Source organism: Orcinus orca, chromosome X (assembly GCF_937001465.1).
Source record: "Orcinus orca chromosome X, mOrcOrc1.1, whole genome shotgun sequence".
In the NCBI taxonomy this organism is placed as follows: Eukaryota; Metazoa; Chordata; class Mammalia; order Artiodactyla; family Delphinidae; genus Orcinus; species Orcinus orca.
Genome location: NC_064580.1, coordinates 37,689,829 through 37,715,325, shown reverse-complemented (window position 1 = coordinate 37,715,325; position 25,497 = coordinate 37,689,829). Strand labels below are relative to the sequence as shown.

General features: G+C 36.8%; 1 protein-coding gene across 11 annotated transcripts in view; it reads left to right on the top strand.

The window, feature by feature from the left end:
• CASK (calcium/calmodulin dependent serine protein kinase) overlaps positions 1 to 25,497 on the top strand; it is a 389,604-nt gene that overhangs the window by 283,064 nt on the left and 81,043 nt on the right. For 6 of the 11 annotated variants that reach the window (XM_049704816.1, XM_049704814.1, XM_049704813.1 and 3 more), the window contains exons 10-12: positions 411 to 510; positions 3,949 to 3,966; positions 13,080 to 13,201. In XM_049704816.1, the coding sequence (XP_049560773.1) occupies positions 411 to 510; positions 3,949 to 3,966; positions 13,080 to 13,201 (240 nt within the window). The remainder of the gene's footprint in view (positions 1 to 410; positions 511 to 3,948; positions 3,967 to 13,079; positions 13,202 to 25,497) is intronic. The other 5 variants (XM_049704817.1, XM_004281357.2, XM_004281355.3 and 2 more) reach the window with 1 other exon arrangement.

The following is a 25,497-nucleotide window of genomic DNA, read 5'->3' as shown; positions in this document are numbered from 1 at the left end:
TTAACTTTTTTGTATTTATGTATTTCTTTTTATCAATATTTTTTATTGAAGTATAGGTGGTTTACAATGTGTTAATTTCTACTGTACAGCAAAGTGATTCAGTTATACATATATACATTCTCTTTTTTTATATTCTTTTCCATTATGGTTTATCTTAGGATATTGAATATAGTTCCCTGTGCTATACAGTAGGACCTTGTTGTTTATTGTATTTCTTTTAATAATATCAATATATATTTTTCAGGACTTCCCTGGCGGTCCATTGGTTAGGACTCCACACTTTTCACTGCCAAGGGCCTGGGTTCAATACCTGGTCAGGGAACTAAGATCCCACAAGCCACGCAGCATGGCCAAAAACAAAAACAAAATTTTTAAATATATATATATTTTTTTTCATCTCTTTGCTTTAGGGTGCAGTACTAGCAGCTGTTTCAAGTCACAAATTCAACTCATTCTATGGGGATCCCCCTGAAGAGTTGCCAGACTTCTCCGAAGACCCTACCTCCTCAGGTAATTGAATCATTCATTCATTCACCAGCGTGAATCATTTAGTGTCTACATACTTTCTCTTCCATTATGAATAAACTTTTTCTGTGAATCTAGTCAGATCCTCCATGGGATTCTAAGGAAGTTTGTCAGCAGCCAAATTCCATCCACATGTGTCTGATTCCTTTTCATTTTAATACCGAAATTGCTTTCCCCTACTGCTCCAAACTGACATTTCACTTTTTTTAATCTCGGAAATACTTCTTCCCCTTTCTCCCCTCCAGACCCAACACTGTACTTCATCCAATCCAACATTTGTAGTCAGTCTTTTTGAATCTTTGTGATTACCTTCTACCTCAACAAAAATTTCTGATGTAAGATTTCCCCATGTCAACTGTAGCAGATCAGACTTTGGAACAGCACTGCTTTTAATTGAATCTTTCAATGTAAAGCTGTCTTGTGAATTATCTCTAGAAACAATTTACAGGTTCATCTCTTTTTATAAAGTCTATAGCAAGTCTACACAAGCATTCAAGGGAGAGGAGCATAGAAGAAGAATTGCCTATTTTGATGAAATGTATATAGATACTCCTGAAAAAACCCACTAATGTTCACAAAATTATTTTATAAAATGCTTAGATTTCCATCTTACCAGTGAGGTATTCTCAAGGATTATTTACTAAAAATACATAGGACTCATTTATATGTATATGTAAATGCATGTATATGTGTTACAGTTTTTAATTTTTATTTGTGTATTTATTTACTTAACTCCTATATCATATGTCCTCTGGCCTCAACTTTTCTTTCTTTCATTAGAATTACTCGGTATTTGTCATGTGGTTGACTTTGCGCTAGTGATTTGATTTTTGTGCTCTCGGACTGGCTCATTCAATATTCGTGCATCAGCATTGGAATCAAGGCCCAGGGCCCTTCCTAAAGCATGAGTTGTTTGTCCTTCACTGGTAGCCATATAGGAAGAATGGATCTGCTAAGCTTCTTACATGTTGGAACCATGAGCAATTTGTCAGTATTTATGCTTCTTCCTTCCTCTGTTATACACGTATGTGCACATACCTGCTCACATACGCATATACACACAGAGAGTTTCTTACCAATTGGTATGTGCTTATACCTTGTGCAAAATAACAGGATCAAATTTCCCATTCCAGCAGCTATATAGTTCCTTATTTTGACCTTTACCAGTTGGGATGTGAATCTTCCTCTTTTGAGTGAAGGTGATTTCCAAAAGCATTCATAAATGGGAATCTTCGAGAAGAGACTCTGAGGAGGACTTGCTCTTTTCCTCTTGTGCTGACTTGGTAATTATCCAGAGTCCTTCCCACAGGAAAGGCAAGGCATAGTTGTGTTATAGGTATATTCCCCACCACTCCCTATTGTTTCACATCTGTCTTTTTTTCTTCCAGTCCATTTTGTAGCTTTCTGTTGTTGTTAGCTCAGACCTCCTTCTTCCTTCCTCAAACTCAGATTACAGTTAACCCTTTCTAGGGGGAGTGAATCTAGTAACAGTTTTATGTTGTACTGTGGCTACATGATATAGTCACATACTTGGAATATATTTAGAGATTTTGGGTCAAGATCTCTAATACCATTTTCATCTTTAGAAATGGGAAGAGAGCAGGATGGGCCTTGCAACAGCTTCAAAGACCTAATCTTTAATGTTGCCCCTTAATATTTACCTCTGCTTAGCAAGACTTTAATGAGCTCTTAAGTATTCCTTTCTGTGAAGAGCTGGATTTTTCTTTTAGGAAAAGGAATTGTCTATAGTTATGCTTATTTTCTATTAAATACATTTTTATTGCCCAATTTTTTTCTGTTTTTTTTTAGTACAATCTCTAAACGATATGGTTGAAATAGTTTCTGATTACAGTATTTAATTTTTTTTTTACAGTATTTACTTTTTAAAAAAGGAAATTTCTCACACTGTCTTGTGGGTAGCCTGCAAGCCCTCAAATTAGTTGTTCACAATTTTGCATATATTGCTTCCCTTTCCTGTAGTCTCACCCTATGCCTTTTTTTTTTTTTTAAGTTTCTGGAGCTTAACGATCTTGCAAGCAGTCTGTATCTTCATTCGATGTGCTAAATGTCTCTAAAATATTTTTGAGGGCACTGTCCAGCTGCTATCAATAAAAGATAAAATTGTTATGCAGTGTAAGTGTCTGATTACCTACCCTAAATGAAGAGGAAATTTTTATATAGTCAGATGTCAAAGACAAAGGAAATTTTTGAAGAAAATTTTAATGTTTTCCTAAATTTCACATGGCTATCAGGAATTATCATATGTTCCTAAAATTAACTTTTAATACTAGGCCATTTAAAGGAAGGCATTATCTATTATTGTCAGCATTATTTATCAAATATCTGTCTTTGCAAATTTCCTTTACTGCAACTAACAGCAATGGTTGTATGGTTAGTTGCAGAAAGCCTATGATGTTTTATCTAGACTCATATAAGGGCTTTATACTTACATAAGTTAACACATCAGTATTTTCATTTTTCAGTGCATTTTTATTTTTAATATTTTCATTAATTTTAAGCCTAAATTCTTCTCTGTTTAATCCTAGCCCTTTAATTCTCCATCATTTATTTTAAGTTCCCAATGTTATCCTTTCCACTGCCTTTCTGTTCAAATTTGCATGGGTTTGTTTTACAGTACAAAACATAAAGCACTTTTCATCTTTAGCTGAATGTTCTTCCAGAAAGCCCATGTCAAAAAGAAAAAAGTGATCATAAAGCATGTGCTTGTAGGGCAGGGGTGAGGGGGTGGGGAAGGAGGAGTTAGAGAGAGAACAGTATAAGGTCGCCAACTGTCCTTTCTTGAGATGGACTGTTTTTCATCTTTAGATAATGCCTTTTCTATTCTTTCTGTGAAATGATAGTAAATGGTAGTTTGTTAAATTTTTTTTCTTAATGACCTTGCTTGACAAAATTAAAAGCTGGCAATCCTATTTTCCTCCCCGCAAATTCTATTCAAAATCATAATTTTAATTTTTAAAAAATAATTTAACAGAGACTTTCATTAACAGTGGAAAAAATAATTTAAAATAAATCAGTTTGTCATCTAAAGAAGAGTTTAACATGTTTAGGTATGCTGTTTACATTGTAAAATAATGTTTATATAATATATTTTTTCCTATTTTGATTATTGAAATTAGTCCATTATACATTCTCTAGAATTTGTTAGGTTTAATCTTAAGATAAACAGTGTATTGTTGCTTTGTTACTTAACAAAGTGGAAATATTCTGTTCTTGTCTTTCAAACCAAAGAAGTCAGAATCAGAACCCAGGGGATGTTCTCATGGAACACAAGGGCTCACTTTGGGCTCAGCTAAGAGACCATGCTTCTTGTGGCTCATCTACTGGGCCCAACTGTGGCTTGATAACCCGCTTGCTCTAAAATCATACTGTTTGTTGTTTGTCCATATGCTGCCTTCCTCCTAGGACTTCTAGCAGCAGAAAGTAGGTATCCCTTTGCTTTCCTCTAAGGTTTATCTTTTATGCAAAAGTGTTTGGCTTTGCATGGTTCATAATCAGCTTGACTTTTTCCTTGGCTGTTTCTGCTTAGATGTTTATTTATGAATTTTAACACTGCTTGACCATACAATGAAAACTTGGATATATTGATTTCCTGAAGCATTGTTATACAAATAATACTAACTTCTTACTTCTTTCATAAGAGGAAAAAGAGGCAGTGTTAAAATTTTAAGTGCACTTAATATTATTTCACATCTGAATTTCAAGCACAAATACATTAATTCCAGGGAAAGGCTAACAATTTATTTTATAGTTTGCTTTCAAGAAAACGTTCAGGGTAAGTGAACGTTCCTTTAATCTATAAGCAGTTTTTTTTTTACTCTGTTACTGACTCTATTTTTAGCTTATTGACATGGAGCTGTGAAATAAACTCCTGGATTCATGTCTCTTAACTTCTACCATCAGAAAGAACATTTATAAAGAATAATGTAATAGCTAGATTTTCATTACAAAGGGATATAATTTGAGTATGTGAGAATAGTAAAGTAAAAAGTATGTAAGAAATTACATACACACAAATGAGTATTAGTAAAACTAAGGCAATCTAAATGAGATGGGTGGATTGTATCAATGTCAGTATTCTGGTTGTGATATTACACTATGTTTTGTAAAAAGTTACCAGTGAGGAAAATAATACAGGGATCTCTGTATTATTTCTTACAACTGCATATAAATCTCCAATTATCTCAATAATAATTTCAGTTAAAATAATAGAATAAATCTTTACCTCAACATTGTGCTTACTGGGGGGAAAGTATATAAGAGACAAAGATAAATAGAAAATCTGGGTGCTACTAATTAAATTCATTGCCACACTTTCTTGCATTAATTACTTGTAGCTCAAATTGCAGCCAATTTAATATAAAAATCTCACAGTATGTTACTTATCTGTTGCTCTCTAATGAATAAGCTCAAAACAGCATTTATCATCTAGCAGTTTCTATTGGTCAGGAATCTGAGCATGGCTTAGCTGAGTACCTCTGGCTCAAGATCTCTCATGACATTGCAGTCAAGATGTCATCCAGAGCTGTGATCTCATTTGAAGGCCCAACTGTAGGGGGAATCCTCTTCCATGCTCACTCACATGGGGGTTGACAGGCTTCAGTTCCTCACGGACTGTTGGGCCTCTCCATAGGGCTGCTCACAGCCTAGAAGCTTGCTTACCCTGGCACAGATGATCAAAGAGAGAGGGCAAAAGTAAGAGAGAGCACCCAAGACAGAAGCCACAGTCCTTATAACCTGATCTCAGAAGTGACATCCTATCACTTCTGCCCTCTTGTGCTTGTTACAAGTGAGTTAATAAGTCCAGCCTACACTCCAGGGAAAGAATTGATTATATAAGGGTGTGAATACCAGGAGTCAGGGATCTTGGGGGCCATCTCAGAGGCTGCCCACTATGTACAAGTTAATAACCATTGGAATGTAAGACACTTCCCATTTGTAACTGTTTTTGTTTCTCCAGATTTAGTACCCCTCTCCTTTTTTTTTTTTTTTTTTCAATCAGCAGACCTATTGTGTCATTTGGGAATGAAAACATCTTGGAGGTATCAAGTAGTGCTTTTCCTTAGTTGTAAGGCCTTATTATGAATGGGCACTTAACAACCAGCAGAATGTTATTTAAAGTACTTTGACAAATTTGTGCCCAGTGATGTTGCTATTTGGAAATACAGATTGTTTTAACAAGTAAAATGGCATTAGAATTATGGTATCTGTACTCTGACAGAATACATTTGCAGAGTTTTTACTTCTTTTAACTAATAAATTTTAAGGCATCTGCACTAGAATCTATACATAAAGAATCTAAAGCATTTATCACCATGTGTAAGTTTTCATAACTTGAATTGGATATAGCACAGATGCTTAAGTCCAAAATACAATTTTCATTACAGGATTCACTATTACTTATAACTTGACTGATAACCAGGATTTGCTTTGTACAGTGGGAATAAAACCTGTTGTCCAGGGGTAGGGGTGGGGGGAGAGATTGACTGCAAAGGGACAAAAAGGAACTTTTGTGGAGTGATGAAAATGTACACCTAAATTGATGAATTTTAACTTAATTCTACCTTAGTAAGCAGATTTTTTTTAATGCTACTGTGCTTGCAAGGAAGGGCTTTAATTGAGTGAGTGATATGAATGTATGTGTACTGATTCAGTGTTATATAAATAGGACTGCTAATGTAATAGGAAATAGAGGTTATTGATAACTCTTCAGGAGAAACTAGACTAGATTGAGATGCTGAATTTGCTCAGTGATATTAAGTTTTATAGCTATACATATAATTTTTAAAATATACACATACAAATCTTTGTTGCTGAAATAACTGCATACATGGGTATATATGCGGTTTATCAGATGTATGCAGTGTATACATTTATCAAAACTCATTGAATGGTACACTTAAGATTTGTGTATTTCACTCTATGTAAATTTTACCTGAGAGAGAGAAGTATTAAAATCTATGCTGATGTACTTAGAGGTGAAGTGTACTGATGTTGACCATCTGCCACTTATTTTGAGATGAATGAAAAATAAGATGAATTGATGTGTGGATAGATATGTGATAAAGCAAATGTCGCAAACTGTTAATTGTAGAATCTAGGTGGTGAGTACAGTTCTTTCAACTTTCCATATGTTTGAAACTTTTTATAGTAAAGCTAGGGGGAAATAGTTTTAAGACAGACTCAACCTACTTTGACACTGAGAACGTTTTTAACATTCAACTATTTATTTTTCTGTCCTCCTTTCAGGTTATTTTTACTCAGTCAACTTTTTTATGAGACTTTTCCACTCTTGTAATGAAACTGTTCTAGACTCAAAGTTTTATTGACCTTTAAAGCATATTTCTCTAAAGAAATAGACTCAGAAAACATTTTTAAAACAGGTGATGTATTTATGCTTCTTTTGATTATTACTTCATAACAGTAGTAGAAAACTTTTTAGAAAGTATCAGTGAGATTCTTGGAAAAAGTAGAAATGTTCAAAGTTAAAATGTATAATTATCAACCTAATTTTTAGATACAAACTTGATTACCAAATGAATTATGCAAAAGTTAAAGCAAAATACTATTCTGAAGACAGGGCTTGATTACTTTCTAATAAATTTATCATTGTGAAAGTTTGGACCAAAGCGTAAGAAAATAAACCTTATATGGTAAACAAAATTCAGGTCAAAAAGAAAATAGAAATTGGATATCATCTCATTACCAAATGCAGATTATTCAGGTGTGTTGCTGAGGGTAAAACATGGTTTCAGGAGGGACCAGTCTGTAGTGGAAGGACTAGGTGTTAGAGACCTGGGTTCTAAGACTCACTCTCGTACTCACTGATGTGGCTCCACAGTCATTTAACCCCAATGAGCGTCCGATTTTTCAAATATAAATACACTTGTCTACAGGACAGGGTTATTGTGGAATCACATAAGATAATAAGTGTGAAAAGCACTTTGGAAATTATAAACTGTTACACAAATAGAAGTATTAAAATAATTTTCATTGTGACTTTGAGGAAACTGCTATAAAATAAACTGTTTTCAGTGGTTACATATTTCTCATTATAATATTTTATTTGCAATTCTTTAGAATTTGCTCAGAAAACAATCATTTTAATCGAACCTATTTTATTGTGTCTCTTTGTACAAAGCACACTGCAAAATGCAGCCTGGAATACAAAAGTGAATAGAATACCTACAGTCCTGCCATTAGATAAATTGCCCTCTGAGGTGAACTTATGTACTATTGTTTGTTTGTTTCTTAAGATAGTTACAAGTTTATTCAGCGGTTTTATAGAGAAAAACATCCTTTTCAGTTTTTGAGGAAAGTCAATAGCTCTTTCAGATATGACAGTATTGATCAGCAAAATAAATACTAGTAACAGCTTAAGAGCTTGTGTGTGTTGTGTTGTTGTGTTGTGTTGTATTAATTATTACTACTGCCTCTGTGTTTAAAACAATAGCAATGGAAAAGCCCCAGAAATGTCTTTGTGTACATTTATATTTTATAATGAACTAAAAAATTATGAGATTTTTACATGGGCTGGGTGTTGAACTGCGGATATCAATCGTACGCATCTGTGAGATATATGGTTCTGCTGGTCATACTCAAAGAAATAACGAAACTTAGAAGAGGTGTCAGTAGGAAGTGTTAAAATGATCAAGGGTAAAGAAAGATTTTGAGGTTAGACCAAATATATATGTTTATTCAATATGAAAAGACAAAGGAGAAATTGAATAAAAACTATAATTTTCCTAGCTAATTCCAGAAACTTTAAATTAGGGGCACTTTTCAGAGCTTGAAATAGGCAACTTGAGTACACCTGTGCAAATGCTTCCTTTCACGATTGAAAACCTACAAAGTTAATCACATTTGGGTACAAGATAAGACTATAAATCAGTTCAAAAAAGGTGACAGATCCAAGGAAATTAAATAGACCTGTTGACCTGGTGGGTCTTGCCTACTAGAGACACAGGCAATAGATGCCTTCGTGCTTTCCAGCAAAGCATCCACTGGGTCTGCTAGAGCACATTGGAAACCTAGGTGGAGGTGTTGAGTTCCTGCTCATCCACCTCTTCTCTGAGACTGTCCCAGCTCCTCCCTGGGCAGCCCTATTTCTGTACCACTTTATTTTTTATCTCTTCTCTATGGTTTGCTTCAGGGTATAGTATGCCTACTTCCCACACCAGCCTGAGAGCCCCTTCCTTGAGACCAGGGATCATACCTGTTTTCCCTGAACCCCCTGCCTCACACCTGGCAAAAAGCAGGAACATTTGGTAAAGGTTTTTTGGATATTGTCTGACCCAGTAGGGTTCAGGTTCTTTTCTAACCTCCATATCCATGCATAAACCACACGTCACTTCTTGTTGAAGGCTCCCCCTATGTTTCCTAGTACGGCCAGTTACTGTAGTTAAGTCAAGAAGAGCATACACTTTGGATCCAGACACACTGGGGTTGAGTCCTGGCTGTACCACTTCTAGCTGTGACCTTCCTTGACCTCTCTGAACCTCAGTTCCCTATCTGGAAAGGTCAGGTACTATATTTACCTTACTGTGTTGTCCTGGGGATGTGCCTGACACATAACAAACACTTACTAATTGGGAGCTGCTATTATTGTTTCTTTGGTACTTAATTAATTCAAGGCATAGTTTGTGGATGTAATAAAATGGATCAAATATACACCTGCCTTAAGGACCTCACAGCACAGAAACAAAGAGTGAGCAAACGCAAATGTAGGGTAGTGCTGGTAGGACAGGAATTGCACAGAGCTTTGGGAGTTCACAGACCAACAAATGATACGTCCCTGATCGGGTACAGCCAAAATTCCTTCCCAGTGGTTAGACTTTCCATCTTAGTATTCGCTAGATACAAGGTTGTTTTATTTTAATCTTATAGTATTAATAAACTACTACCTAGATTATATATCAGCATAAGCAGTGCTGGATAGAGACAATAAAAACTAGATAAGATTACTGAGTGAAAATGATCATTAGCTTTCTGTGCTATCTGTTGAATTTTTTTAATATACAAAAAACCACCATATTTCATTAGTATTTTTGTTGTTGCAGTTAATCCAGAAACTTAGAACTAGCTTTACTAACTTTATAAACCTGGCATCATTTAATTCTCCTGTTGATAATGTGCTGGGGTCAGGGGCTCAGTGGGATATTTGGGACTAATATCTTTACATCATCTCTTGCTTTCCAAGGCTTTCAATAAGGGACGAGAGAGCTGACTTTTAACTAATTTCCAGATTTTTTTTTTCCTATTCAGAACAAAGTAAAAGTCCTGAGAAGAGCAGGTAGAAGGAAGTGGATTAGGTTAATACATTTTCAGGAATAGCAGGGGAGATGAGGACTGGTTTCTGCCTTGTACCTTTTTTATTCTGCTTAGTATCCACTTAATATTTTCAATGAAAGAATACCAATAGCCTGGTATGTGTAATTATTCAAAATTTAAAAGTATCCACAGTCCCATCAACAGATGAATGATCAAATTGTGGTACATCCCCACAGTGTTCATTGCAGCTCTATTTACAATAGCCAGGACATGGAAGCAACCTAAGTGTCCATCAACAGATGAATGGATAAAGAAGATGTGGCACATATATACAATGGAATATTACTCAGCCATAAAAAGAAATGAAATTGAGTTACTTGTAGTGAGGTGGATGGACCTAGAGACTGTCATACAGAGTGAAGTAAGTCAGAGAAAAACAAATACTGTATGCTAACACATATATATGGAATCAGAAAAAAAAAAGGTTCTGAAGAACCTAGGGGCAGGACAGAAATAAAGACGCAAACATAGAGAATGGACTTGAGGACACCGGGAGGGGGAAGGGTAAGCTGGGATGAAGTGAGAGAGTGGCATGGACATATATACACTATCGAATGTAAAATAGATAGCTAGTGGGAAGCAGCCATATAGCGCAGGGAGATCAGCTCAGTGCTTTGTGACCACCTAGAGGGGTGGGTTGGGGAGGGTGGGAGGGAGACACAAGAGGGAGGGGATATGGGGATATATGTATACGTATAGCTGATTCACTTTGTTATACAGCAGAAACTAACACACCATTGTAAAGCAATTATACTCCAATAAAGATCTTAAAAAAATAAATAAAATAAAATACCTTTTCCAAAGGGTGGGTGACTATGGGGGGGGGGAAGTTGTGGTACCTCCCTGCCATGGAATACTACCCAAGAATACAAAGGATTAAACTATTGATACATGCAACAACCTGGATGAATCTCCAGAGAATTAATGCTGAGTCAAAAAAGCCAGTCCCCAAAGGTTACATACTGTATCGTTTCATTTATATAGCATCCTTGAAATGACAAATTTATAGAAATGGAGAACAGGTTAGTAGTTGCCAGGGGTTAGGAGGGGGAAGGGCAGGGGGGAAATTATTGCAGTTATAAAAGGGCAACATGAAGGATCCTTGTGGTGATGGAAATACTCTGTAGCTTGACTATATCAATGTCAATATCCTGGTTATGATATATGACAGTTTTACAAGATGTTACCGTTGGGGGGAAGTGGGTGAGGGGTACATGAGCTCTTTCTGTACTATTTCTTACAACTGCATGTTAATCTACAATTATCTCAAAATAAAAGTCAAATTTTTAAAAAATTAGCTACAGTAATTTCCATGTGGATAACCACTTGATGTGGTTAACCACTTAATGTGGTTAAGCCCCAGATTTTTAACATAATTAAATACTGCAAAAAGCAGTTGCTTATATAGCAGCTTTTTTTTTCCGTTGTAGAAACCTTGGAACATATGGACAAAAACAGAATGAAGTATAAATAGGAAAATAAACATAACTACTATTACCTTTTTGGTATTTTTCATTCTGTTGGGGTTTTTTTCTGAATTTGTAAATATATTTTTTCACTTATAATTGGGGATATATAGTTTATGAGGTTTTGCAGTCTGCTTTCTTGAATTTTCCATCATGCAGATTTCTCTGTCTTTAAAATTCTTCAAAAACAATTTTCATGTGGCTATATATTCCCTTAAATGGATGTTCTATAATTTATGTAATCATTCCCTAATTATTAGATATTTGTCCATTTTATATGATCGATATCCTTACACATAAAGCTTTTTCTACATTTCCTATTTTTTCCTTAATGTAGGTTTTTGTAAATGGAATTACTGAATCAAAGTGCATGAGCATTTTTAAGGCTCTTTGATTTAAATTACCAGATTGCTTTCTGGAAAAGTGGTACTAATTTACATGGTCACCAATAAGTGCATGTGAATGGATGAGGTCCAAGACCAAAAGGAGCTAGAAACAGCATAGAGTTCCAGAACAGAAAGATTCAAGATTTTTATCTTTATGTAAAGCAAAGTTTCTCTACTTCAGCACCACTGACATTTTGGGCTACATAATTCATTCTTGTTGGGGAGCCATCTTGGGCATTGGAGGATGTTTAATAGCATCCCAGGCCTCTACCCACTAGATGACAGTAGCACAACCTATCTCCTCACTCCAACCACCACCACAGTTGTGACAACCAAAAGTGTCTCCAGACATTGCCAAATGTCCCCCTGAGGGGCAATATTGCTTCTGGTTGAAAACTATGAATCTAAGAGTTACATGTGCAGTGAGGCACTTATCGTTAGAATGTCTCTGACACTGTGTACACTAACGTTCTGAAGCGTAGCCTCTCAGGGTGCTTTTCTTTCTCTGAAGTGTGTATGTGCATGTTGTCTGCAAAGTAAAATTGGCTAATCACTTCTTTAAGGCTAAGTGACTTTGTTACTGCTCGGTGTGTATTTCTCCCTGCTGCTACCTCTCTGGATTCCTGGTTATTAGAGGAAATTTAAAGAAAGTGACCACACTGCCCTGCAAAAATGATTTCCCCTAGTACCTAATATGGTATTTGAAAGTGTCAGTCAGTATACCTACCCTTTGTCTTTGTCCTTTGAATAAAAAGGGCCCCAATAGACTAAGAACAACTTGGTTCCCTTGACTTTGTATGTAAAGGAAGGAGAAAGAGTGGAGTGGGATTTTTGCTAACTTAAGTTTGAGCCTTAAAAATCATAAGAAGCCTATTTTACACAGCAGGAGCTCCTAGTTGAAGGTTTGTCCCTCAGATCTACAGCCGACCTTACCTTCCATTCTTGCTGGAATGCACCTGTGTGAAATGGCCACCTATGTTACTTCTGTAATATTTCAAAACATCATGGGGTCATTGGAACCCACACTCTGTTTCTGATGTATTGATATAACGTTCTGCACCCAGATCTTCTAGTAGCTCAGTTATAGTTGATGAATTTCCTTAATTCAAGTAAGACAAGATTCAATTTACTTTGAAAAATGAGGAACACACAAACACGTCGTTAAGAACATAAACTCACTGCAAATATTCTATCCTTAAGTGATATGAAATGCATTTAAGTCTGTTTTTCAGTAAAGACCTGAACCTTTGAAGTTCTGTCTGTTAGCCCGCAGTTCTGAGGTGTGACATTTAGCTTATGAAGGTTAGTTTGACATTGACTTTCTCTACTGGCTGTTTCTTTTTGTTTCCCTTAGGAGCAGTCTCACAGGTGCTGGACAGCCTGGAAGAAATTCATGCACTTACAGACTGCAGTGAAAAGGACTTAGATTTCCTACACAGTGTTTTCCAGGATCAGCATCTTCACACACTACTAGATGTAAGTTTTTCTTTTTATTAATTTTTTTGGGTAAATTGAACATTTACCATACCGTTTTACTTTACATGAATATCCAAATGTCCATCATAACAGTCCTTTTTCAGTTGCCTTCAGTCTGTGAGAAATGTGGGAAGTCATCCATCATAGATTCATAACTGAAATATAGTATCTTATATATGGTACAAATGCAGTGTAGCCTAACAAGTCACAGTGGAAAAAGTTATATATTTTATATATGTGTTTCTATTAGAAGAATCCATTGATCTTAGCTGTGATTACCTTTTATTGCTTTTAAACATTGTTTTCAAACATTGCACCTCAAACATGAATATAGGAGAGAGAAAAGTAAGATATTGTGCAATGGACTGTATTCACATACACATTTCATACTTAACGTTGCTGGTTTTCATAAACTCAGTGTCTTCTCCTTAAAACGTAAGAATATATTCCATCATTAAATATGACAGGCTCCACTGACAGGTAAAAGGAAAAGTCAGAAGCTGACAGTTCACATCTGCCTTCATTTCAGTCACATTTTAAGTAAAATACCTTTCTTATAGAACTTGGTTAACTTCAGCAGTGAAAACTTTCTTAGTGTACATATTAGTCTACTAGTACATATAAGTCTTTTTACAAGAAAAATCTTCCCTTAATAAGAGAATTATTTTGCTTTGGGATGTCTAGAACTTTTTGGTGCTCACTCTGATTAATCAACCATGTGACATGGATTAAACTAAAGCAAAATTTCCCAGAATGTGTTCTACAGAGCATTGCTCTGGGAGATAGTGGTGGGTCTTGCCATTCGAGAGGGGGGAGTAGATCTTAAATTTATTGGTTAAATTATTTATTGACTATATAAGTTTGGAAAATGCTGCATTCTTTATTCCCTTTATACGGATTCACAATGGGTGTTAGTATATAGCAGCTCTAAGATGTCCTATAGCAAAGAAACCTTATTAACTCTAATAGCATTTCTCAAACTAATTTGGGCAGAGAACTTTTATTCACAATCCTGTCGAATTGGTAAGGACCAGTTTGGGAAAAGCTAAGCTAAGAGTGTCATAGTATGTTTCAACTTCACACTAAGTGCAGTCATAGGTATCTCACAGTTGCTTCTATCCGTAGATTTGGTCAAATCAAATTAATTATTATTTTTTGATTAGTTAGGCTTTTTAAATAGTATATGTATTAATTCAGGACTAACTGCTACAGCATGCAATCCTAAAATTTGAGTGGCTTACCGGAATAGAAGTTTATTTCTTGCTCACATCACAGTCCAATGCAGGTAGATGAGGAGGGGAGGAGCAGGAAGAGTCTCTTCCACAGAGGCATTCAGGGATCCAGGCTTCTTCCACTTTGTGATTCTGCCATCTCTCAAGGTTTTGGAATCTTCCACTGCATCCTTTGCATCCAGCCAGCAGATGAGAGAAAATGGAGAATTTTGCAGGGTCAAGGTTGGAAGTGGCCTGTATCACAGTTGTCCATATTCCATTGACAAGTACTAGTTACATGCTTACCTAGATGCAAGAGAACTGGGAAATAGTTTTTAAATGTACTAAATGAAATAAGCCAGATAGAGAAAGACAAATACTGCATGGTATCAATTATGTGTGTAATCTTAAAAAAAAGTCAAACTCATAGAAACAAAGTGGAATGATGGTTGCCCAGGCTGGGAGGTGGGGGAAATGGGGAGAAGTTGGTATTTATCTTATTTATAAGATAAATAAGGTCAGAGGATCTAATGTATAGCGTGGTGACTATAGTTAACACTGCATTTTATAATTGAAATTTGCTGAGAGAATAGAACTTAAGTATTCTCATCAAAAAAAAGATAAATACGTGAAGTGATGGATGTGTTAATTAACTTGATTGTGAGAATCCTTTCACAATGTATACATTTATCAAATCATCATGTTGTACACTTTAAATATATTACAATTGTACTTGTCAATTATACTTCAGTAAAGATAAAAAATGTGCTCAGGAAGATAAGGAAATGGGTTTTCTCTTTAGTGTAATTTATCCTAAGTAATTTGAGGACATTTCAGATTAAGTTTATTTCAAGTAACTTGTTACTTTCCTTGGACACGAAAAAGCCCTTGAAATTCGTTCTGGTTTGTGGATAGCTCCTAACATTCCATTTTCTCCTCCTTCGTTGTCATCATTGTTATTGTTAATGTGCTATTTGAATTAGAGTTTGACCTCTTTTCATTGGCTATTTAAATATCTATTCTTCTTTATCATTGTTTCATATGATGCAGAAAGGTTTTTTTTGTTTTTGTTTGGTTTTTTGGCCGTGCCACAACACGGCATGCGGGAGTTCCCCAACCAGGGTTCGAACCCGCGCCCTCTGCAGTGGAAGTGCGGCGTCTTAACCACTGGACTACCAGGGAAGTCCCAGATGCAGAAAGTTTTGACAATTGTGAATTTTCTGCAGAAGTCACAGCCTTTACTAGAACTAGTAAGTGGGATATTTGAAAGAAGCTGCAGCAGAGCATGGAGATTTGGTTTATTTCAGTGCAGTCAGTGGTTGTCACTGCTAAGATTTACTGGCCTTTAGATCAAGGACTTTTTGTCATTTAAAGGCTAAGAGTAGCCCAAGTTAGTTTTCAAAGTTGGGTTTTTCTTACTTAATGTAACAAGGTATCTGAGCATACCAAGCTTGAGACTACAGGGGAAATGCAAGAACATTGCTAGTTTCTACAAGGAGGGGCAGATATTCAGACACAGACTGGACTTTGGAACTGAGCCGGGCTGCCAGACCTCACTGAAAATAATTATTTTGAATAACTGCTGCATTCTTGGGTAGACACTGTTACAACTTCAGAAGAGATTCATAGATTTTAGTGAGGAAAAACATGTTTAAAGTTCCTTTGGATTTTTATTAATTATATTTATATTCCTTTGTAATTTTTATTAATTACACTTAAAGAAGTGTCTGTAGTATCAGTATGTGCCCTGTCAATGCATCTCGATTTGAAAAGGAGTTGGTGGGCTGAAAATGAGTTGTGCCCAATAAAAAGACACCGTGTCTACAGAATTTTGCAGACAAGCACTACATGTGAAGCCCAGAACTCTCCTGAAATGACTGACTATGAGGCCGACCCTGGGCAGTGTTGGGATGCATTTGGTTCTGAAGATCCAAACTGAGCCATCCTTCAATGAAAGCTTAATTGTCATGAATGAAATAATGCCCTCATGATCTACAGCCCTTAAATATGTCTCATTAAGCTCTTGTTTCAGAGTTAACAGGCTACATTTCAATAATGTGATCAGTGAAGTGTTCAAATGGCTGCCATGTAGAGAAATCTAACTATTAAAAAATGTTTCAATACTTCAGTACTTATGGTATGCATAAAAAAAAGGATCATGGGGCTTCCCTGGTGGCGCAGTGGTTGGGAGTCCGCCTGCCGATGCAGGGGACATGGGTTCGTGCCCCGGTCCGGGAGGATCCCGCGTGCCGCGGAGCGGCTGGGCCCGTGAGCCGTGGCCGTTGGGCCTGCGCGTCCGGAGCCTGTGCTCTGCAGCGGGAGAGGCCACGGCGGTGAGAGGCCCGCGTACCGCAAAAAAAAAAAAAAAAAGGATCATGGTATGACCAACACTTGAGGAGAAACTTTTCAAACTTTGGCCATTCATTCTTCTTTCTTCTAGTGTTCCACATCCCATGCTTGGATTTGGATTGTATTGTTTTGCAGAATCATTGTTATCCTTTTCAAGAATTCCAAGTAGTGACACCTAGTGGCCTAGTTTTGTGGACCATGGCTTGACTGTTACTTAATCCCACTGAGCCATTTCATGAAATATCTTTATTATATTTAAATAATTCCTATTAATTCAATAACACTAAAAATCGTTAAGTTTGCAGCCGTCATTTTTCAGCTGACAAAAAGAAACAAGATTAAGTTCCTGAGGAAGATAAAAGATTATGTAGTGGGCTTCCCTGGTGGCGCAGTGGTTGAGGGTCTGCCTGCCGGTGCGGGGGGCACGGGTTCGTGCCCCGGTCTGGGAGGATCCCACATGCCGCGGAGCAGCTGGGCCCGTGAGCCATGGCCACTGAGCCTGCGCGTCCGGAGCCTGTGCTCTGCAGCGGGAGAGGCCACGGCAGTGAGGGGCCCGCGTACCGCAAAAAAAAAAAAAAAAAAAAAAAAGATTATGTAGTACTTTATTTTTTCTAGTCATGCCTTTAAAATAGTAAGAAGCTCAAAATTCAAAGAAACGTTATTAGAATTGGTTTGGAGGAAACAAAACATGTCATATTTAAAGAATTTACATTAAAACAAAAGAAATACTGTGGTTCCACTGAGGGAGGAAATGCTTTCTGATTTGAATTCTAGTAAAACGCATCTAGTATAATCTGTAGTTAGAAATAGTTCTAGAACGTCTAAATATTTGCTATTCAACCAGTTCTACCTGGCACACATATGCTGCTTCTCATTTTGTGGGGAGAAATAAAGAGGCTTGAGGAAGAAGTGTGCTTGGTCCAGCTTGTTCCAATATGTCTACTTTCAAAAATTAAAAGCAGTGGTACGGTGATGGTCTGTGTCTGAAATATATAGATCAATTTTAATAAAATACAATTTGGAGTGTGTTTACTGAAGCTGCCACAAACGGGTTGGCTTAAGATAAGAAATCATTCTCTTACAGTTCTGGAGGCTAGAAGTCTTAAATCAGGTGTCAGCAGAGCCATGCTCCCTCCAAGTCTCCAGGAAAGAATCCTTCCTTGCCTCTTCCAGCTCTGGTAGTTGCCTGCAGTCCTTGGTGTTCTTTGGCTTCATTACTCCAGTTTCTGACTCCATCTTCACATGGCATTCTCCTCTGTATGTGTGTGATTCTATTCAGTATGTCTTCACATGGCCTTCTTATAAGGACATTAGTCATTGGATTTAGGACCCGCTCTAATCCAGTATGACCTCATCTTAATTAATTATATCTGCAAAGACCTGATTTCCAAATAAGGTCACATTCTGAGATTCCGGATCAACATGAATTTTGAGGGGACAATATTCAGCCCAGTACAGCATGGAAAACTAATTTTGCCCAGAATTGATTTTTCAAGTATTAGCACAGATTACAAAAATCAAATCTAAAATAATGAAATGTTACTCTGTCGCTCATTAATTAGGCTTTCTTGGGAATTGGTGTTAAAGTGTAATTATGTCTTTTACTAATATTTTGAATTAGTTTTGGAACTTCCGTGTGATAACGTTGGATGGTGAGATGATAGAGGTGTTTTTGATGGGCTGAAAAATCAAGAGTTTTTTTCCAGATAAAAAGTATTTTGCAAATGTTATTTGGTGGTGATTCTCAGTCTTATTAAGTTTTTGTAGAAATTTTCCTATTACAGAATTAATATTTATTTTGTAAGTCAACAATGTTACAAAACATTGTTAAATTACACGTGTTTCTCTCTGCCAAACTTTGACAGCTAAGTTTTAAACATTCACCCACCATCTGTCATACCTCTGAGCAGCTGTTAGCATTTGTTACAGACTGCTGTTTCCATGGTAGATGTGATGCCCCACTTAATTAAGATCATTTTTCTGAGAAGTCCTAAAAAATAATCGGTGATTAGATTAATAAAGCAAAAACTAACTGCAGTAGCAACTTAATTTAGCAGTTTTATATTAATTTATAAGCAATTTTATAATAGAATATTTTAAAATATTCCATTAGAAATAATTGATGTCCTTAATCCTCAATATTTTATATTATTGACATCTTTATTATGACTTTTCTGCTTTTTAGGGTGAATTAGAGAGTTTTTCTATCTGACCTGGAGTTAACACTGGAAAACTACAACTCTTGATTTACTATTTTGCTTTTTTTAAGATGATATTAAATTAGTAGTCATATTTGGGAATAGCTTATTTTTAGAACTCAGAAGCTTCCTAAAAGGGAAAAAAATGAAACTTCTGCAATAATTTGATGTTTTTGAGCAATTTGGGGTCTGAGAAGTAAGCTGATACAGTGTTAAGTTTGGATGTTTAAATAGGTTACCAGTCAGGAAATGCCAAAGCTAAGTTATCCATGAATTTGTAGTCTGGTCGATTTGCACTTATATGTCTGGAATAATAAGGCCTATTTGAGGACCTTCAGAGGCTGAGCTACTCGTACCTTCTCAGGGTCCCATGTAGTCTTTTTTTTTGTGAAGCTGGAAAAGATAGGAGTATTTTAATAGCCTTTTCCATTAATAGTGGGTATCCTTTTTTGTCACTACACCAAACCTTGTAGCATGGTAGTTTCTTAAAGGTTATTTCCAATGTGGATTCTGAAACCATATCAATAAGCCTTTTGTACTCTGGTACATTAACATCCAGTATCTTGAATGGTGTATAACATTGTATTTATGTTTTCCAAATATTTGACAATGAGCATATATTACTTTTATGGGGGATGGTGCTGATTACATTTTTAAATTTATATACAGTACAGTTCACTCTCTGGTGTAGAGTTCTATGAGTGTTTACAAATGCATAAGAGTCATGTTACTGTTACCCCAATCAAGATACAAAACACATCTATCACAAACACCCTCTTTCCACAGTTCCCTTGTGCTGCTTCTTTCAGTTGCACTTTTTAAAACAATATTTATTTATTTGTTTATGGCTGCATTGGGTCTCCATTGCTGTGTGCAGGCTTCCTCTAGTTACGGTGAGCAGGGGCTACTCTTTCTTGCAGTGCGCGGGATTCTCACTGCGGTGGCTTCTCTTGCCGTGGAGCAAAGGCTCTAGGCACGCAGGCTCAGTAGTTGTGGAGTGCAGGCTTAGTTGCTCCACGACATGTGGAATCTTCTAAGACCAGGGCTTGAACCCGTGTCCCCTGCATTGGCAGGCGGATTCTTAACCACTGGGCCACCAGGGAAGTCCTCAGTTGCACTTTTAAAATAAGTTCATTCAAAAGGCTAACCTCACATCATATGCTGACTCCTACCAGTTTTGCTTATGAAGTGTCATGTGTTCCATCCATGGCATTATCTTCCATCTGGGACCCACCCCTCACCTCCTTATGGAATATGCTGCCATTCTCAGAGATGTGCAGAATGAAACTTTGTAATATATGTGTTTCATTGCTTAGCTAGGAGTGGGTAGGTACTTGATCTGTGAATATAAAATTAAATTCTAAGAACAACTCCCCCACAAACAACTCTGAAGAAAAATTCTAACATATCCGTTGGTACTTCATCAGAAGAGAAATTTTAGATCTGAGGATTTGAGAAAGAAAATTAAGTCGTATCTTCAACTCAGTTACTTTTTATTTTGACATCTTTATTGGAGTATAATTGCTTTACAATGGTGTGTTAGTTTCTGCTTTATAACAAAGTGAATCAGTTATACATATACATATGTTCCCATATCTCTTCCCTCTTGCATCTCGCTCCCTCCCACCCTCCCTATCCCACCCCTCTAGGTGGTCACAAAGCACCGAGCTGATCTCCCTGTGCTATGCGGCTGCTTCCCACTAGCTATCTGTTTTACGTTTGATAGTGTGTATATGTCCATGCCACTCTCTCACTTTGTCACAGCTTACCCTTCCCCCTCCCCATATCCTCAAGTCCATGCTCTAGTAGGTCTGTGTCTTTATTCCCATCTTGCCCCTAGGTTCTTCATGACCATTTTTTCCCCTTAGATTCCATATATATGTGTTAGCATACGGTATTTGTTTTTCTTTTTCTGACTTACTTCACTCTGTATGACAGACTCTAGGTCCATCCACCTCACTACAAATAACTCAATTTTGTTTCTTTTTATGGCTGAGTAATATTCCATTGTATATATGTGCCACATCTTCTTTATCCATTCATCTGTCGATGGACACCTAGGTTGCTTCCATGTCCTGGCTATTGTAAATAGACCTGCAATGAACATTTTGCTAAATGACTCTTTTTGAATTATGGTTTTCTCAGGGTATATGCCCAGTAGTGGGATTTCTGGGTCGTATGGTAGCTCTATTTTTAGTTTTTTAAGGAACCTCCATACTGTTCTCCATAGTGGCTGTATCAATTTACATTACCACCAACAGTGCAAGTGGGTTCCCTTTTCTCCACACTCTCTCCAGCATTTATTGTTTGTAGATTTTTTTATCATGGCCATTCTGACCTGTGTGAGATGATATCTCATTGTAGTTTTGATTTGCATTTCTCTAATGATTAATGTCGAGCCTCCTTTCATGTGCCTCTTGGCCATCTGTATGTCTTCTTTGGTGAGATGTCTATTTAGGTCTTCTGCCCATTTTGGGATTGGGTTGTTTGTTTTTTTGATGTTGAGCTGCATGAGCTGCCTGTAAATTTTGGAGATTAATCCTTTGTCAGTTGCTTCATTTGCAAATATTTTCTCCCATTCTGAGGGTTGTCTTTTGGTCTTGTTTCCTTTGCTGTGCAAAAGCTTTGAAGTTTCATTAGGTCCCATTTGTTTATTTTTGTTTTTATTTCCATTTCTCTAGGAGGTGGGTCAAAAAGGATCTTGCTATGATTTATGTCATAGAGTGTTCTGCCTATGTTTTCCTCTAAGAGTTTGATAGTGTTTGGCCTTACGTTTAGGTCTTTAATCCATTTTGAGCTTATTTTTGTGTATGGTGTTAGGGAGTGTTCTAATTTCATTCTTTTACATGTAGATGTCCAGTTTTCCCAGCACCACTTATTGAAGAGGCTGTCTTTTCTCCACTGTATATTCTTGCCTCCTTTATCAAAGATAAGGTGACCATAGGTGCGTGGGTTTATCTCTGGGCTTTCTATCCTGTTCCATTGACCTATATTTCTATTTTTGTGCCAGTACCATACTGTCTTGATTACTGTAGCCTTGTAGTATAGTCTGAAGTCAGGGAGCCTGGTTCCTCCAGCTCCATTTTTCATTCTCAAGATTGTTTTGGCTATTCGGGGTGTTTTGTGTTTCCATAGAAATTGTGAAATTTTTTGTTCTAGTTCTGTGAAAAATGCCAGTGGTAGTTTGATAGGGATTGCATTGAATCTGTAGATTGCTTTGGGTAGTAGAGTCATTTTCACAATGTTGATTCTTCCAATCCAAGAACATGGCATATCTCTCCATCTATTTTTTTTTTTTTTTTTTTTTTTTGCGGTACGCGAGCCTCTCACTGTTGTGGCCTCTCCCATTGCAGAGCACAGGCTCCGAACGTGCAGGTTCAGTGGCCATGGCTCATGGGCCCAGCCGCTCTGCAGCATGTGGGATCTTCCCGGACCGGGGCACGAACCCGTGTCCCCTGCATCGGCAGGCGGACTCTCAACCACTGCGCCACCAGGGAAGCCCTTTCCATCTATTTTTATCATCTTTAATTTCTTTCATCAGTGTCTTATAATTTTCTCCATACAGGTCTTTTGTCTCCTTAGATAGGTTTATTCCTAGATATTTTATTCTTTTTGTTGCAATGGTAAATGAGAGTGTTTTCTTAATTTCACTTTCAGATGTTTCATCATTAGTGTATAGGAATGCAAGAGATTTCCGTACATTAATTTTGTATCCTGCTACTTTACCGAATTCATTGATTAGCTCTAGTAGTTTTCTGGTAGCATCTTTAGGATTCTCTATGTATAGGATCATGTCATCTGCAAACAGTGACAGCTTTACTTCTTTTCCGGTTTGGATTCCTTTTATTTCTTTTTCTTCTCTGATTGCTGTGGCTAAAACTTCCAAAACTATGTTGAATAAGAGTGGTGAGAGTGGGCAACCTTGTCTTGTTCCTGATCTTAGTGGAAATGGTTTCAGTTTTTCACCATTGAGGATGATGTTGGCTGTGGGTTTGTCATATATGGCCTTTATTATATTGAGGAAAGTTCCCTCTATGCCTACTTTCTGGAGGGTTTTTATCATAAATGGGTGTTGAATTTTGTCGTAAGCTTTCTCTGCATCTATTGACCATGTAGTCTTTTTTTTTTTTTTTTAACATCTTTATTGGAGTATAATTGCTTTACAATGGTATGTTAGTTTCAGCTTCACAACAAAATGAATCAGTTATATATACACATATATTCCCATATCTCTTCCCGCTTGCGTCTCCCTCCCTCCCACCCTCCCTATCCCACCCCTCCAGGCGGTCACAAAGCACCGAGCTGATCTCCCTGTGCTATGCGGCTGCTTCCCAATAGCTAACTGCCTTACGTTTGGTAGTGTATATATGTCCATGCCTCTTTATCGCTTTGTCACAGTTTACCCTTCCCCCTCCCCATAGCCTCAAGTCCATTCTCTAGTAAGTCTGTGTCTTTATTCCTGTTTCACCCCTAGGTTTTTCATGACATTTTTTTTTTAAATTCCATATATATGTGTTAGCATACGGTATTTGTCTCTCTCTTTCTGACTTACTTCACTCTGTATGACAGACTCTAGGTCTATCCACCTCATTACAAATAGCTCAATTTCGTCTCTTTTTATGGCTGAGTAATATTCCATTGTATATATGTGCCACATCTTCTTTATCCATTCATCCGATGATGGACACTTAGGTTGTTTCCATCTCTGGGCTATTGTAAATAGAGCTGCAATGAACATTTTGGTACATGACTCTTTTTGAATTATGGTTTTCTCAGGGTATATGCCCAGTAGTGGGATTGCTGGGTCATATGGTAGTTCTATTTGTAGCTTTTTAAGGAACCTCCATACTGTTCTCCACAGTGGCTGTATCAATTTACATTCCCACCAACAGTGTAAGAGGGTTCCCTTTTCTCCACACCCTCTCCAGCATTTATTGTTTCTAGATTTTTTGATGATGGCCATGACCATGTAGTCTTAAAGAGTGAACTTCAGCAAATATGAAACCATCTGGGTAGTAGGGCAGTGGTGGTGGCCCTTGTGCTACCTGCCTCCTGGGGCTGGAGACTGAAGTACCCTGAAGCTTGCTGTGGATATGGGGGTCTCTCATTCCACTGTTTCTAACTGGATGGGCAAAAACTCCCATGTCTGTTTCCATCAGAGTATCGAAATATTAGTGTCAATAGGAAAGTATCACATGAAACAAAATTCCTAAAATAAAGAGAGCTAGAAATATTATATGTCCTAAATATCTTCAAAGTAGTTTTTCTTCATTCTTAATGTAATTATCAATAAACTTAAAGGAAAAAAATAAGCTACTAAGAATATGGTCATTTGTTACACAGCAATAGAAAAGTAATATAACTAGAAACAAAGCAAGGATTGTCCACTATTACCACTTCTATTCAACATTGTTATGGAGGTTCTGGCCAGTGCAGTAAAGCAAGAAAAAGAAATTCAAGGCATGCAGATTGGAAAAGAAGAAGTAAAACCATATTCTCACAGAGATATAGTCTTGCATGTAAAAAATCCTAAGGACACTACAAAAAAATCTACTAGAACTAATAGGCAAGTTTAGCAAGATTGCAGGATACCAGATCAACATACAAAAATTAACTGTACTTTTATATATAAGCAATGAATAATGTGAAAATAAAATTTTTAAAATATTCACAATACCATTGAAACAGGATAAAATACTTAGTTAATTAAACAAAAGAAGTATAGGACTCATACATTGAAAACTACAACTGTTGCTGAAAGAAAGTAAGGAAGATCTAAATAAATGGAGAGAGATAAAATGTTGGATTGGAGGATTCAATATTGTTAAGATGGAAGTTTTCTTCATATTGAGCTATAGATTCAATGCAGTCCTTATCAGCATCCCAGCAGAATTTTTTTAGTAGAAGTTGACAGTCTGATCCTACAATTTATATGGAAATGCCATAAACAATTTTGTAAAAAGAACAAAACTAGAGAACTGACTTCAAAGCTTGTTATAAAGCTACATTAATGAAAATAGTATGGTATTGGTGTAAGGATAGACATAAGGATTTTAGCATTCAGAAATAAACCCTCATTCATGGCCAGCTGATTTTCAACAAAGGTGCCAGGGCAATTCAATGGGGAGGGGATAGTGCTTTTTTTAAACGTGGTGCAGGAACAATTGGTTATCCATATGCAAAGAAATAAACTTAGACCCTTACTTCACACCATTACACAAAGATTTCCACAAGATGGAAATTGTAAGCTTAAAACTATAAAATTTTTAGAAGAAAATATAAGGAGTAAATCTTCATTACCTTGGGTTAAGCAAAGCGTTCTAAGATACAACACAAGAGAACGCTTGAGGATGAAGAAAATATTCTAAAACTGGATTGAGGAGATGGTTGTACAGCTGTTATGAATTTACTGAAAGTCATCAAATTGTACACTTACAATGTGCAGACTGTACAGTTTATAAATGATACTCAGTAAAGCTTTTAAAAGTTAAAAAATGAGGGCTTCCCTGGTGGCACAGTGGTTGAGAGTCTGCCTGCC